Source organism: Strigops habroptila, chromosome Z (genome assembly GCF_004027225.2).
Source record: "Strigops habroptila isolate Jane chromosome Z, bStrHab1.2.pri, whole genome shotgun sequence".
In the NCBI taxonomy this organism is placed as follows: domain Eukaryota; kingdom Metazoa; phylum Chordata; class Aves; order Psittaciformes; family Psittacidae; genus Strigops; species Strigops habroptila.
This window is the reverse complement of record NC_044302.2, coordinates 12,177,484-12,193,643: the sequence shown is the minus strand read 5'-3', so window position 1 is coordinate 12,193,643 and position 16,160 is coordinate 12,177,484. Positions and strand designations below refer to the sequence as shown.

The 16,160-nt window shown below is 39.2% G+C and overlaps 1 protein-coding gene across 2 annotated transcripts in view; it reads right to left on the bottom strand.

Moving 5' to 3' along the window:
* PEPD (peptidase D) overlaps positions 1-16,160 on the bottom strand; it is a 142,264-nt gene that overhangs the window by 55,227 nt on the left and 70,877 nt on the right. For both annotated transcript variants that reach the window (XM_030511500.2, XM_030511502.1), the window contains 2 exons: positions 11,324-11,392; positions 4,490-4,567 (listed from right to left, as the gene is read on the bottom strand). In XM_030511500.2, the coding sequence (XP_030367360.1) occupies positions 4,490-4,567; positions 11,324-11,392 (147 nt within the window). The remainder of the gene's footprint in view (positions 1-4,489; positions 4,568-11,323; positions 11,393-16,160) is intronic.

The window sequence follows — 16,160 nt, the reverse complement described above, 5'->3', positions numbered from 1 at the left end:
CAGATGTGCCTTCGGCATGCGGCAATGCCAAGAATTCACAAAGGCAGGCTGCATGAACCACCAGGCTGCAAATTGAATGCAATAAACTATGATTTTCCCAAATACCTTCCCAAAATCAAAATGTAAAGTACACACTTCAGGTTCAGCACCTCTGATGGTTCCTACAACAAACTACCAAAGCACAAAGGTGAGAAGGGACATTTGCCTTGCCCCTGGCTTCCTCTGCTGCACCCTATGTATCTTGATGGCCAGTATTCTCCTTCCCTGTGACAGCCATGGTGTGTGTGGCTCCACACTGCAGCACTGGGAGAGCAGGGGCAGAAGAGAGAAGGAAGGACTCAAGGCGACTTGCTTCCCGCAGTTTTAAGCAAGTAGATGCCTTCATTTCTTGGAAGGCAGATGCTGATTTGTTGAGACCAATGCTTTTTGAAGAAACACACTGGCTTTTGACTAAACTTTTCACAGATGCTATTTCTCAGGGTCAAGTCATAACTTCCAGCCAAAGTCAGAGATCAGTTTGAGGAGAGCTGAAACTAGAGGTTTCTGTCTCCCACGGGGGCACTCTAACCACTGAACCAACCTCCCTCCCTCGTACAGACAAAGGCAAAATAGCTGCAAAAGGAGAGATGAGTCCCAGGTGCTCATTTGCTTTGGATTTATGCACAGTGGGGAGTAGGATCTTTGCTGCTTGAATTTATCTGCTTTGGGTTTGGTTTTGTTTTGTTTTGTTTTTCTTCTTGAATAGCAACTTTTAATTTCATTCTACTCCCCACCAAACTTTGGAAGACCTTTGGTTATCCGAACTGGACTGGGGGGTAGCGTGGGGTGGGAGGATGGCTCAAAAAAAGCCTGGAAAATTTGGTTTGGTTATTTTCTGATGAAGAGACTCTTGTGCACATGGCAGGAGATTGCAGACTACAACAAGCACTTTTGCTTATGACTCCACTTTTCATATTACAAAAAGTAGTTACAGCCTCACTACAGAAACAGCAGATGTCTTGGCATACAATGAGTAATGCAATACCTTGAGAAACCTCAGTCTAGGGCTCAGTTTCAATCCAAGCTGTCACAGGTTTAAGATGACAGAAGAAAATCAGTATTTGTATATTAGCCTGGCCATACATCATCACTGCAGGCTGTGATTTGCAACATTCTGAGTAGAAGATTTTATTTAAAGTTGACACCGAGTGAAAGGGTTAAGTGCCTAGAATTGCGATTCTTAAGGGTGGTCAGCCTACCTGTTTATGTGCATGATCTTTTTGACCATGGAGACAAAAGACACTTGCTAAGGAAAAGGATTTGGTTTAGACCATATTGATCATACAATTTAAATGTTCACCACATAGATGTTATAATACATGAATTATTTATATGAAACACTGACTTGCTGTTACTGCAATATTCACCTTTAACATCAGTATCAGTTAAGTGCATGTATCTACTGAATACCCAAACTTGCCTAAAAAGACTGATTTCTTTCTATGTCAATCATAATACTTTATATGAGTTAGCTATTTTGGTTTTAATATTTAATAGGCTGTAAATTATAGCCCTGGTTAGCCAGACAGTCTATATTAACAAGAAGTGTCAGAAATATTCTTTATATTCCTTGTCTTGCACCGAGATCCTTGGCTCTACCTGTACAAAATGTGGATTACGATGCAATAGAGATGTAATTCCATAGCAGCTTCTTACAGAAGCAATAAACCCTTTTCATGTAGATTAATTTTCAAAATCAACACCATAAAACCAGGCTGTTGTAAACTTGCCACAGTTTTTGAAGGAGGAGTTAGAATAACAGTCTTTAAAAAAAATTAAAAATCCAATAGCACAAGTATCTTTGCCTATCATCTCCTGTCAATACCACCAAATCCTTGTAACTTATATTTTGAAATTGCAAACAATGCATGCACTTGATTGTTGCACAGAAGCAAAGCACTAGTCTTCCAAAAATATTTTTTCTAATATTCAGGTGGTTTGTTGACTTATTTACTGACACTTACTGCACTGCACTGCTTCGTACATAAAAAACCTCAGCAGCCCATTTCTGCAAAGCTCGTGATTGTTATTCATATCCACCAAATAATGCTAAGAAAAAGACATGAAATTCTACTGAATAATTTAATAAATACCAAGTAACCAATCTTCCAATTCTATTCCATACAGGTATGGGAATCATTAAATTAGATTTATACCAAAATACTAGCAGAAGCAGAAATAACCCTTAAAACACTTCTACCTCTTTTCCACCAAAAGTAAAGCCATTTTTTCCGTATGTTCAGGGCTTCCTAAGATTATCCAACAGAGGGCTCTCAGTAGCTATTAAAAAGCTTAATTGAGAGCCAAATGCATGAACTCTAACATATACACACAAATCAGCATACTGTCATTTTAATAACCCGTTCTGTATGCATATACACGTGGCACCTACACCCAGTTTAGAAATTTATAAAAGCATACATTAAAACCACCCAGGTAGTGCCTTGTCAGAATTTGTATGCTGCCGAAGTACGCTAGCTCAAGGTTTTTGAACAGTGGAAAATGAGTGCATTTTTTAAGTTGTCTTTACACAAATGAAATCACATTTTCTTACACTTTCTTTACTCTCACTTGAGGAAAATACTAAGAAAATAGTGTGGAACAAAGTTTGCCTGCTACATGAGTATTAGCCAGTGGGAATGGCAAGGGTGTGCTTATGCACATGGAGCATTTATTTGCTAAAGCCAATTTACACCTGACAAACTTCATCTCATCAAGACAAAGATGTAACTGGACCATTTCAGCAAGAGGGTTAAACCTTGTTCTCTTTGTTGAGATGGTTACAGAATGAGGTTGCAGTACAGTAGTTCTGAAATACTTAAATGATCAACGTACTTGGTAGATTTTGCTTTTCTGACATTCAGATATCTGAGGCTAATAAAGCACAAACACTTGCTAAAGATTTTGCCAATACAGCAGGAAATATGAGTTTGCAAAGAGTCTTGGCATGTGCTCTGAGAGTTTAGGAAGGACTTCAGCCATCCACTAAACTGTCCTCAGAGACTGTAAGTAAAAGGGTCCTATATATACCCTTCCCCCTGATGTCTCCAATACTATCACCCTCACCATTTAAGGGATTTAATTTTACATACAGGACATGATAATGCACTGTGGCATGTCTCCTCTCAGTAACATATGATGAGATTTCCTGTAGGAACACACATTTTTTGAAAAGTTAATCGAATGCCACAGCCAATACAGTACCATGTTGGTGTGCCCTGCCTGATCAAAAAGTCCTCACAGCATATTACCTGCTCAAACGCAATGTGATCATAAGTCAAAGCTATTGTCCTGCAATAAATTAATGTTAGTATTGGATGGGTTTAGTGAACTATTCACCACAGATGAAGATAATATATAAACTACCATACAAAAAGCTTTTAAAACATTTTTACAGTATTAAAAAGAAATTATCTATCTGTAGGTTCATTCTGCAGCACCTGCAGATGTACCCAGAACATTAGCCAACAAGGCATATTTTTTTACTTCGCGATTCAATTTGTTTTCCATAATAGCTTTGGAGCTTATCTATAATAACACTAATTTGCTTTTCTCCATGCCTTTACATTTAACTGAAAATACATACCTGCACCCTTTATGCATGTGCTATGAACGTAATCTAATACATATCTTGCACCGAATGTCAGTGACTAACTCCTCCAAAACTAGTTCTGCACTTTCATAAATACATGCTTTTTGACCAAAGTCTTTGGAGATGAAGTACAAAATGCATATTCTGCTATGCTACACACCACACAATTAGGTTTGTCTCTCCATCGATAGCAATCTATTTGGTGCTTTCGTTCACCCTGCTTTTACCTGCAGTGATACTGCAAAGCATGTGGACAGGTAAGTAGAGAAAAAATTATGGTATTTGCAACTGCATTATGGCAATGCTAAACTCTAATCAAAACCTTTTTTGGCATAATACAGAATAAGAAGCACCCTGCCCTAACCTGAACTGAGTTTAATCTCCACACACGTTCAAAAGTCTGCTTTCAGGCTTGGGTGCCTGGGTGCACATAAGCATTTGGAAGATCTAATCCATATTGCAATTTGACGCAATCCTTGAAAAACAGCCAATATTCTCTTGACCCTCCACCCCACCATGAGAGTTGAGGTTCAAGAGGATACTCAGATGTCAACTTTTGTAACTGCCCTTGTACTTAGAATACAGCCATTTCTTAAACTAAATTCTTAGTGCCGTTGGCACAGAAGTGTTTGGAAACAATTTCTCTTTTCTATTTCACCTGGAGATGCAGGTATACAGGACCTTTGGAAAAAGCCAGACAAGTCCAGCATGAAAAATTACATGCTATTTTGAAGAGTTAGACTTTCAGCATTATACAGCCATCATTTTACTAATTACCTCCAAGACTACTTACAATGCATGTACGGGAACAGCAGTAGTGTAACAAAAATATCAAATTAACTCTAACCTTTTACTTACCACAAGTCTCCATCTTCAATAGTCTTATCATTTGGGGCTCCAGCGTGGCCGTAGTGCAAAACAGACGAGTTCTCCCCACTGATAGGAAAAAAGAAAATTCAGGACATTTAAACGGGAGAAGAAACATTAACACACACAACATGAGAAGAAACATCGTAAACATATGACATTGTAAACATCACTGTATTCATGTATTAAGCATGAAATTTTGCAGTCTGTGAGAACTGCCATAGGTCCTGCCCCAGCACAGGCTGTAATAACATATCCGGCAGCTCGCTCAGCAGAAATGGAGAGGGCATTTTGCTACTCTGGCTGCAAGATATGACGTTTCTGCAGAAGGAACTTGGCACAGTTCATAGAAATATTTCCCACATCCATGAGAGTGCTAAGGAAGCAATTATGCAAGAGTAATGATTCAACTTACACCCATTTATTACCTTCTGGATTTTTTTAAATTACTAAGCGATATGTTTCCTTAATTTGAGGTTAAATATTCTGAGGCATAAAAAATTAACTTCCACTGGAGTAAATCCAACATGTTTGAAATGCTCTAGGAGTCACTGGGACTGGAAAAATTCAGCTGTCCAAGTAAACAGCTCCACTTCACCTCTGGCATTGCTACATGTGATCTCTGCTGGAGCGGATACACTGCACAGGGAGCATTCGCAACATACAATGCCAGCAGCAGTAACAGACACTCTATTCTTACCTCTCATTAAAAACTATATTACAAACAAAAGCTGAAACCTTCCAGACTAAACTGCTGATTCACAGGAAAACATCTCCAGAGAAGGATGGACCCTTGTTCTGCGCTTCTGAAGCTCCATAATCTATTCAGTGACTTGTATTATGCCTTGGCATCCTCTTCTGTCTACTGATATTGCCCCAGCCCCATTAAACATTAAAAGACTGGTAAAGATCTCAAGCTCTACCTGTTTTTCTTTTCTGATCTCCTCAGAAAGATGCTCTCTTTTTCTCCTCAAAAAAGCTAGAAGAATTATATCCAAAAATACATGTGTTGGAATAGGGCTACTGCGGCATCTCTCTGACCCTCCAGTTGGCTTGCCAGTCTGTATTCTACTTTCATCAAAACTCAATTGGTCATCCAGCTCAAATTTAATTCTTTCAAGTTGTGATAGTGGAACAGCTTCATCTCTTACATGAAAGGAATCTGAGGCTCAATTTCAATGAATCTTTTGTTGTATCTGCAGTAAATGTGCCATCTGACATACTCCTCGTATTAGACTTCTGGTATGTGTTATTACAAAAGCAGTAAACACACACCGTATGCAAAAAGAGATTACAGTCAAGATACATTAAGTACTTGTGACCAGTTAGATACTTAACAGATCACTGGTCATTCAGATATAATAGCTCCATAAGCAATGATGACGGGGGAGAAAGTAGAGGCTGCTTTAAGTTTCTGATGGCTGGATCATGTTAGTATTTTGAAATCAGTAAGTTTTTCTTGTTAAGTGTATTTTAGCATATAAGAATCACTATGTTACAAGGAAGTGAAGGACAATGTTTCATGGGAATGATTCTATGACAAAGTGTATTTCTTAAAATTATACGCACTCCAAAGGGAAAAATTAAGTTGTTAGATCAAGAATTTAAAGCCCCCACAGAATTAAGGCTGCAATGAATTAATTTTGTGATGCTGGTCCAATGGCTTATGCAGAGTTTTGCAATTGGCTACTAGCTGGCTACTTTTGACTTCCTGGATGCCTGACTTGGGAACCTAGACTCTTGTGCAGGTAACTAAAAATGGTACCACAAAGCTTGTCCACAAGAAGAAGACATAATGTGAGCTTCCTTCGGAGATGTCCTGTCTCCTGCGCACTGGTGGAAATAGTTCTTTCTGGCCACAGTCTCAGTTTTCCACAGTAGGACACTTTCAAACTTAGTTTGTTCTGTCTGAAAAAAGAGATCTGTAACAGAGTGATGGACTGCAATCAAAAGAAAATGACCTCCTGTGCCAAGCAATATGTACAGCAGGAACCATGCTTCCAGTCTCAGCTGTCTCCTTCCAAGTGGAGGGCTCCTACCTGAGCTGGACTATCAGCATGACAAGAGAAGGCAGCATCATTTCCTGTCTGAAGAACTGTTTCACAGCTGGAGGGCTACAGTTTTAGGTGGATTGGCACTTGGAAGCAACTATAATGACTTTGGTGCTATGCATGACACCGTTTGTGAATCCACATGCTTGGTGTTTAAATTAAATACAAAAATTATTAAAAAAAAGCCAATACCTGGCACACACACACATGCTCAGATAGCAATATGTCAGGATTTTAGCTGCTGATACTATTCCTTATCTCCCTCTAAAAATGGGGATAAAGCAGGAGGAGCAACTAGCACATGCATATATTTACGATCAACTTTTAAAAAATTATCATGAAGCTTAAGGGCATGACTCCATGCTAATGTAATTGCAGATATCTTGTTTACTTATCCTCATATGCTGGCACCCTCGGTGCCATATACCATACCAGCTGCATAAACAAGTCATATATTCAAATATAAGCACCTCACAAATGCTTTCAACAACAGACATTGCAAATACAAAGATGGGGTATTTCTTTTGCACATTTTAACGTAAAGGTTTTAGTTTACAAAATATTTTTCAAAGGTTCGGCACCAACTGTTATGGAAGATGCAGGAAAAATCTGTTTTTCAGGACCGTTAGTGAAGCGTTAACAGCACACAATCTTTCTTGGCATTTGAGACTCCTTCTCTGTCACGCACATCTTGGCTCTGTTGAGGAAATGGGATCGTACCACAGAGAGCACAGTTGGTGCCGAAGACCAGACAGACACACCATATGCATTTCATGTTTTCTGGCTGTTTGAAGTGATTGGGGTGAGGAGGTCTGGGATTCACTTGGAACTGGCTCTGGGCAGGTCCCATGCGCTGAACACCCATTAGCAACTGAAACACAGCAGACCTGCTCCTGAAAGCTCTCCCAGCTGTTTCTCACTCAGAAGAAATTCAGTGTATGCACTCCAAGACTGGCCCCTGGCTCTGAGCAAAGCCCTGCAGCTGGGGACGAACAGGAGACCTTGCTTCAGAAATGCACTCCTGACCCAAATTAAAACACTGATGTGGACACACCTCCAGCCTGTTTCTGCCAAGAGGTACAAGTTCAAACTTCCTCAAATGAAGCGTCTTTACCACCGTACCGAGATGAAGGCAGGAAAGCTGCTTTAGGAGCAATGTTACAGAAGTGATGTGTACCCACAAGGCAAATGTTACAGCTAGCCAGAAACTGTTCCTAATGATTCAGTTCAACTTTCAAAGTGGCTTCAAAACAATTTAAACAAAACACCCAGCCACGGGCAAAGCAAATGAACCTTCCTGTAGAAGCTATTTCTTTTCTTCCCAAGGAGCAACGGTTGAAATGTCTGGCATCAGCACACCAAAGTCAGGGTTTAAAATTAGGCACTGTGGGGAGGTGCGGATCACTGGCACCTCCACTGCCTTCCTGGAGGTCAGCACCTCTGAAAACCACCACGCGCTGGGTGGCCAATGTGGGCCTTCAGGCAGCCAACCTGAAAAATTCTCCAAGAGGCTTCTGTGAATCTGTTTTTATTCCTTTAATAATTTGCCTCTAACTGGTGCCAAAGATGTGTTTGTTACAGAAAGAACTGCGCAAAGTGGTGGAAAATCTGCAAATTAACACCACTGAGAGTGCAAACAGCAGGAAGAGATTCAGATACTAGGAAAGGAAAGAAAGTCCCCAAAGTACATTTTAGATCAGAAAACATCCTGAAAACAAATTGTTAGAAAAAAGACAAAGAGGAAGAATGCAAGTAATATTTTAAGAACAGGAGTAAGCTGAGCATCAAGCATTACAAAGACTGCAGCTATTAACTCTACATTAAGAACATCTAAAGAAAGACCAACAGACCATTAACTAAAACAGCAATTTATTTCCATCATGATTTAAATAATAAAATCAATCCAGAAGGAAGCACTAACAGCCTTCCCTCCAATTTTCCATCTGAGATACAAAATCTTTAAAAGTTGTACTGAAAAGAAAGAAACAAAACCAGATTAAATAAGTATCCTAATCTTATCCAAAAAGCTTTACATATGGCAATCCTCAGATAGAGGAAGGCATTTTACTGCACTATGCTATTCTTAATCACTGGAAACATCTGCTGAGAGCTGTCATCTGCCTGGAGACATCTGTCAAGATGATCTGAACCTACGTCTAAGATGCCTTAGTATCAAGTCGCAGCTGACCATGGCTTCTGCAGTGGTTGCAGAGATACCGATGCTTCCATCTCCACCTGAATGCAGCTGGAAACTCTGTGCCTGGTTACCAGTGGGTACCATCCACTGTAGGGTCACCAGGACGCACTGTGCACGTAACTCAACCTTTCCTTTCCCCTTTGTAAAAATGGTTACTTGGTACACCAAGACACTGCAATGAATAATTCATTAGCATTTGAACACCACTCAGAAGTCAACACTTTGTTAATTGGTGCTAAATATATCCAAGTACATTTATCAAATACTATCATTCTCATTTAATTGCACTTATGTGGCATCTGTGCTTCAAACCACTGACAAGTTGACAAGTGTTTGAAAGTATCACCAACTACAGGACTAACCTCACTATGTGATGACTTGTAATACTAATATATGTGTCCTATTATTCCTAACTGATTGGAGAGTGAACACATGCAAGTGAATCCATAAAGCATATTTGGTCACACAAAATATTCATTTACCATCTCCTGAAGAGTGTAACACTGGATAGGAACAGCAACAAATGATGCACTCAACATGTGCAAAGTGATTTATTTCTGTACTGAAATATAGTACTGATTATTCTTGATTTCCAGCTTAGTGAGCATCTTTTCTAAATCTAAATAACAAACATGGTTTTTATTTAGAAGCATGATTCCTTTCTATAGAAATTATTATCAGGCCTGAAATCTAAAAAGGAAAGTTCCTGTCAAAATACCACAACTTTAAGTGTCAGGAAAACAACAACACTCCGCATGAATAGAAGAAAGCATAACTATTCAAAAATCCTACTTGCAATAGCTATTTTTAATTATAATGTAGGTAAGCGCAATATTTACAGTGCATGACATTTTCATGATAAAAAAATGCTTATTATTTTGCTGTTATTATGTTAATTGAATTCATCAGATATTTCTACTTACACTCATTTTATTAGGACCTAGCTTAAAACTGTTAATACTATTCACTCTTACTTCATTGCTCATAGTCAGGCTATAGCAATTTATGGACAAAGGGCTTTGTATCCTATCTTCTTATAATTTTATTTTTTTTTAATCAAGTTTGTCTGCACTTTTAATTGTAGCATACAATGCCAGCTCCCAACTGCAACAGTGAGTCACGATATTGTTAGGATCTTGCATTTCAAGGGCAGCCCTTCTCCATGTATTAAATCCTCCAGTGGTTCTGAGGCAGCTCAAACCACCTCCACACCCTGCTAAGCGCCCCCAGTACGGTGGGGCCAGACACCCATGAAGCTCCTGTGTTCACCCGCTCCTGAACTACTGTTGGGGCTTTCCTCCTCCTGGGTTCCCAGAGTCATGTAACAAGTCCTGGATTTTTCTGTCCTGTGGAGAGTTTAGTCTGCCCCCATGGGGTCACAAGGACCCACCATGTAAGCATGCCATAGATGTTTCTATAGGTTTAGCAAAACCACGGATGTCTAGCATTCAAAGCAGACCCTGCAGCACGGGTTCTAATTTACTACAAGTGAACGTGAAATGTGTATGGTTGTGGAAAACCACACACAGAGACAACTTGATTTTACCATCACAGCCTGTGACAACACCACAGAGATGGAGTCTCATTTCAATGGGATGTTAATTCTCAAGTTATACGACGGTACTTAAAACAGAAAACTTTTCAGACAATTTAGATGCACAATTTGCCATAAAACTGCTCATGCTCCTCCTGCAATTTTGCATACAAATTGGAAAATTGCATTTACGAATAAGCAATTGAGTAAACAGCAGAAAGAAGCGAAGATGCTAATTGTTCCTATTACCTCCAAAGCAATATAACATTACTGTCATTAACGTAAAATTTATTTTTGTAAGAGTATGTGATTTCAGTGTAGGGCAAATGTTTGCGAATAGCAGCACATCTACAACTGGAACATATATACTGATATACATGCCGCATCTAACTGTCACACATCTCTGATTAGATTAATTCCACTGACTAAATAAGATTAATATCTGCACAAAGCACACAGCTGTTCTTCAACATGTATCCTACACTATTCTCTTGAAATTCTGTAAATTAAAAATGTGCATTTCTACAACTGCAGGGAAAACTTTTATAAGACCTTCCCAAATACAATACCTCCAACACTAGCTGTTCAGGAAGAAAAATAGAGAGCAAAGAATTTCCAAATTCCAAAAAGATTAGTTTAATTGCATGCTAACCTTTGAGGCAAAGAATTTTGAGAAAGATATTAAATACTTAAGGTATATTTCAGAAAGAGTATTTTCGAGCAACAGAAAATAGCTCTAAAGCCCTTCTCCATAACACTATTTAATAAAAAAGGCAATTGCAGCACAGACGTGAGCATAAACGTGATCTTGGCAATAGCAGCAGTTATTGGGGAATCTCTCAAGCATAGCAGAATCTGTAACCAAGTTATTTCTTTAAGACACCTTTCTTCAGCTTTTCCAGAGGAAACAGTTCAAAACTCACTGTGGTGGCACTTGCAAACACATCACGCATCTCAAAGGAACAATATTACAAATTACAAATCCAGTGGAAACCTGACCATAAAGACTACAACAGCTCGGTGTAAACCATCAACTTACTTACCTGCCACAGATGCAAGTGTAGGAAGTGTGGCGCATGCCACCTCGAGCATAGCAGTAGTGCTGGAACAGGCTGCAAAGAAAGACAGGTGGTAATTAACAATATATTCAAAACCCCCATAGGACAGGGAGAAAAACTAAGTCTTTCTTGAGTACAGCTGTGCTGGTGCAAATCCCCAGCTCCCTGATGAGGCTCTCTGCTTATTTCTGCCCATCTGAAGACTCAGATTCACCCACATCCACAGCTCAGCAGTCCTACAGAGCATCATGTGATTTCCAAAAGCCCATTAAGCAACTCTGCAGCAGAGAAGAGGGGGTCAAGTGCAGCTCGGTAACTTCAAATGGCAAATTACTTTCCTTAACAACACAACATAGAAAGGCAAAGCATTGTTGGCAAAAGGTAGTTCATCTGACCACAGACTGAAAGGAATGGTAGCAGGTAAATGCTGAAGCTGGCCAAACTCTCTGAAATGACTTTGAGAAAAACACTGGATCATTTTGGGTATAAAATCACATCCATGATCCTTAATTTCAACCCTGCTGCCTTCAGTTCATGGTGTGCAAATTCAGCAAAAGTGAAGTCCAACCAACCCTTCAGAGGGAAGGAGCCCACCAGATAGGGAAAAGCTCTTCTTCAAAACTATTTCAGCAGAAGCTCTCTCATTTTTACAACCTCACTGATACGTTCTGCTGAAAGCTGAAATAAATAATCCTGAAGCCTGAACTACACCTGACTATGCTGTACACCCTCCTCTCCACACAAGCCAGCAGAGCTCTCCCGTTAAGTCAAGCCAGACACTCTCTCCTAGCATCATGGTCCACACTGGAATGGATGGTCTCATGTTTTCTTGTCTGTAGCACAACAGACATAGAGAAAACATAAAACTATTCAATTTCAGATAGCGGTACCCTAATACCTTTGTGATCTCCCCTGCCAAAACATGGGGAAAAAAATTAACGCATACTCAATCCCAACAGCAAGAACATAACGTGGTAACATTAGACTGAGCCCCACGCTGCCCAACAGTACTCCTTTTGCACTGCCATCCTGCTGGAGGAGCTGTTTGCCCTTAAAAGCATTAAAACATTTTTATCTTCACTGTCAAAATCCCCTTCACGTGAGGGCAGATGTGCCCAAAGAACAATTAATATAGGATTAGGTGCTTTAAGAGCTGAGTGCATATCATGGATCCTTTTATTCTTTTTGAAATATGCTCTAATTACAATCCAATTCCCTTTAATACTGAATGAATTTCAAAACCTCATTACTTGTAATACTGAAATCATTTCATTAACACAGAGTGATAATGGTGCTATTCAGAAGAATAGCGATGTTGTGATTTTGTCCTTCCGCAGCAGTGATCCACAGAACACAATCCAAACACTTTGAAGGATATTAAAGACATTACATGCTTGTAAATCCAAACCAGATTTTAAAATTATACAAAATGACAGTATTTAAGGAGAAACAAAACAAAACACACAAATTAATCACACAAGGGAAAAAGAAAACATACATTTAGAGGCTTACTGGGGAGACCCAGTTTTCAAGGTCTCTTTTCTGCTCAAAATGCTGTGTTTTTACAAGGTAATTCTGTATTGCCCCAACACCCAGTAATAACAAAGAGAAGGTGAAAGGGCAGAAGAGCGAAGCAGAACCCGACCCGGTGAAAGCACAGCAGAGCTGCCACTAAACTGAAGAATAACATTTATCACCTAAACTGTCACTTGCGCTGACACAGTGACCTTTGACCCCCGTGTCCTTTGACCTGTGGCCTTGTGACCTTAGATATATATGACCATATGACCTTTGACATGACATTTGACCTCATGCCCTTTGCTCTTTGATCCTGGACCTATGAATGAAACCTTTGACCCCTGTGACATTTAATGACAATAATGTGACCTTTGATCCCATGACCTTTGACCTGTTAGCATTTGACCCCACAATTTGATGACCGTTGACCGGTGCCCCACGGCACTGGTGTGTCTGCAAGCCAGGCGCTAACTTTCCCGTGCACACAACTGCCGGAGCTGACACGGGTTCCGCCCGTGCTGCGTTTGGAACCAGCTCTTGAACTCAGAGGTACCTCCCGCGTTTGGCACTTTTTCTGTCTGCAGAAAATCATCAGCTGCTTTAACTGGCTGACAACACCGAGATTGCAGGTAACCTGAAAAACATCACTGCTTTTTCCATTAACTTAAAACAAGTATCAGCCACCAACAACTCAAGTAAATCTGACATGGGTGCATCTGCCCCTACCCTTTCAAATTTGCTGAGGCACAAGCAGTGTTATCCTCACTGCTCTGCGCAGTCTTGACTACCTCATTGACTGCATGGACTTGAGAGAGAAGAAAACTCTGCTTTCTTCATCATTAGAAGCAACAGGAAAAGTATATACCTGCTATTTTTGGAATCTTGTGGAGTATTGTATACATCCAAACAAAAGTCCAGAATGCTTAAAAAAGCTCAACTTCAGAACAGCCTGAAAAGCCATTAAAGCAAAACCTGCTGTGGATAAACCTTCTGACAAATTATAAGAACCACTCTGACAATGTTCGTGTGTCTTATGATCATCTTAGGTCTTTCTACTGTTATCTAACACACACTGCAATTACAATCAGATCTGTGCTACAAATGTAAATTGAATCAAATGAAGTAGTCTAATGTCAACAGTTTTCCTAACTTAAGTGGATTTAAGGAATAAGGGGACTTCAAGCAGGAGGGGTAGAAACTATCTGTAATGATTTCCATCACACTTTTTGCTTATTTTCAGATCTTCCTCAGCACTAGACTACAACATATCCATACACACTTAGCAGAGTGCGATTTTTGTTTCCCAAAAGAGGTAAACAAGCAATCTCTAATTTGAATTCCTGTCATCAGCTGGTTTTGAGTCGTAACAATTATTTATAAGAAAACCACATTTTGTATTTCTCAGCTATTCACTTTCGAAACTGAGATACTTTTAGATCAAAAAGGTTCAATTTCTATATAAAAATCCAATTCAGTATTTTGGCTTACATCTTACAAAAACGGGTAAAAAACTGTAATTACAGAAAATGTAGCAAGTACAGAGAAAAGAAAGATAGAGAAGGAACAAAAAGTGGCAAGAACATCTGACAGAAATTAAAAACTTAAACCAAGTTCCTGACATTCCTCAGTGGCATCTTCTACCTCTACCCAAGTCCCACATCCATAGTAACTACAGCAAAGTGGTGCAGAACAAGGTGTGCACATTGCTTTGGGAAGGAGAAACAATTACTCATTCAAAGACTTCCAGTGGTGGAGGACCAAAACCACCGAATAACTCTGTTCATTATTCCAGATATTGGAGCCATGTCAAGAACACCTGCTGGATACTGGTAGTTCAGGAACTAGATTTTTAGATTGTGTACCAGAGATCTGCTGTCAGAAGCGCAACTTGCCTGTACGTAAGAGTCAAGGACACTCACGCGTCAGTATCTCATTAAGGTGATTATGTTTAAACAACTTAAAATACATAAATATATATATATATGTATTCACGCTGGATAACTCACTGTTTTGAGGATGTTTCAGATCCACAATAAAATATCCTCAGTGTACCTTTGAGAAAGTTGCCTCCTAATAAGAAGAAACCTTTACACACTTCAAAAATAGTATTCTTTGAACGCAGCCCTTGAGACTTGCCTTGAAATGCAAGCAGGTGGTTTTGAACTATAAATTGGAAGCCACAGAAGCTTAAGGTAGTTCTGTAGGTTTGGTTTTCGGGGGTTTTTTTCCGTGGGGTTTTTTTTGTTGTTTTTTTTTTTTTTAGTGAGTACAGTTGGAAGATGTAGAGGAATATCTATTAGTTATCTGTGCACTGAAATACTTTTGAATTACAACTAGAATGTGCCTTATGTTTCTGTACAGTGTAAGTATCAAGCATAGCCATATGTCAGGCTAAAACCCGTAGCTTTTACAAAGAATTTACAAAAGGCCAAATTTTCCAAAGCTAATCTCTCTGTATCAGGTCTGAAAGCCACTGTTTTGATCATTTAGACACATAAATATCTTCACATGAGAAAGCTATAAAGCCAAATAACGCAAAATTTTTAAGCCACAGTAAATAGAATTTGTCCATGATATCTAAAGTATTTATACTTAGCATCAAACTAGGCTGGAAGAACTGTGCACACAGGAAAGAAGAGGTGTCAGTAACAGTCTATCAGTGGACATATGAGTAGTGCTTCCTTTAATTCCACACTAGACACTGTGAGGTTCTTAAATACAGAGCATTCTTCTTTGTTAACCAATTTACTTTGGTAATGTAATCTATTTTCCATGGACAACTTCATGCTTTAAGGCTTAGTTTATCTAATCCTATTTTCATTTAGTTCACAAACAACACTGCAGTACTGCAAAACATGTGTGAGGTTGTTTTAACACAAAAAAAGTGTGTACTTCATTGCAAAGGAGTAAAGAAGGGGAGTGGAGAGAGTAGGAGAAATCATCCAGTTTACTATTAGTGAACAAATGGTGGATTACAAACTTGCATCACAAGAAAATAAGAACTAGGAACAGATGAGCAAAGGATTCTTCTACACCTTTGAGACAATATAATTAGACATTTATGAAAGCAGTGTTATTATTTAAGTGGTTTACATGACCAGAAATTGTTCAGAACAGAATTTATTGCTCCAAGAACAACAGGAAACAAAACCACTTCTGTGCAATGAGTTCTTAATCCCGTTCACACTACTTCTAATGAAAACGTTGCAATTCAACCATCAGCTGGGTTATTTTGCACAGTCACAGAGTAGATCTGCTGAAGCTTACTATCAACCAGAGACACTGAATGCAGCTATACTTTGAA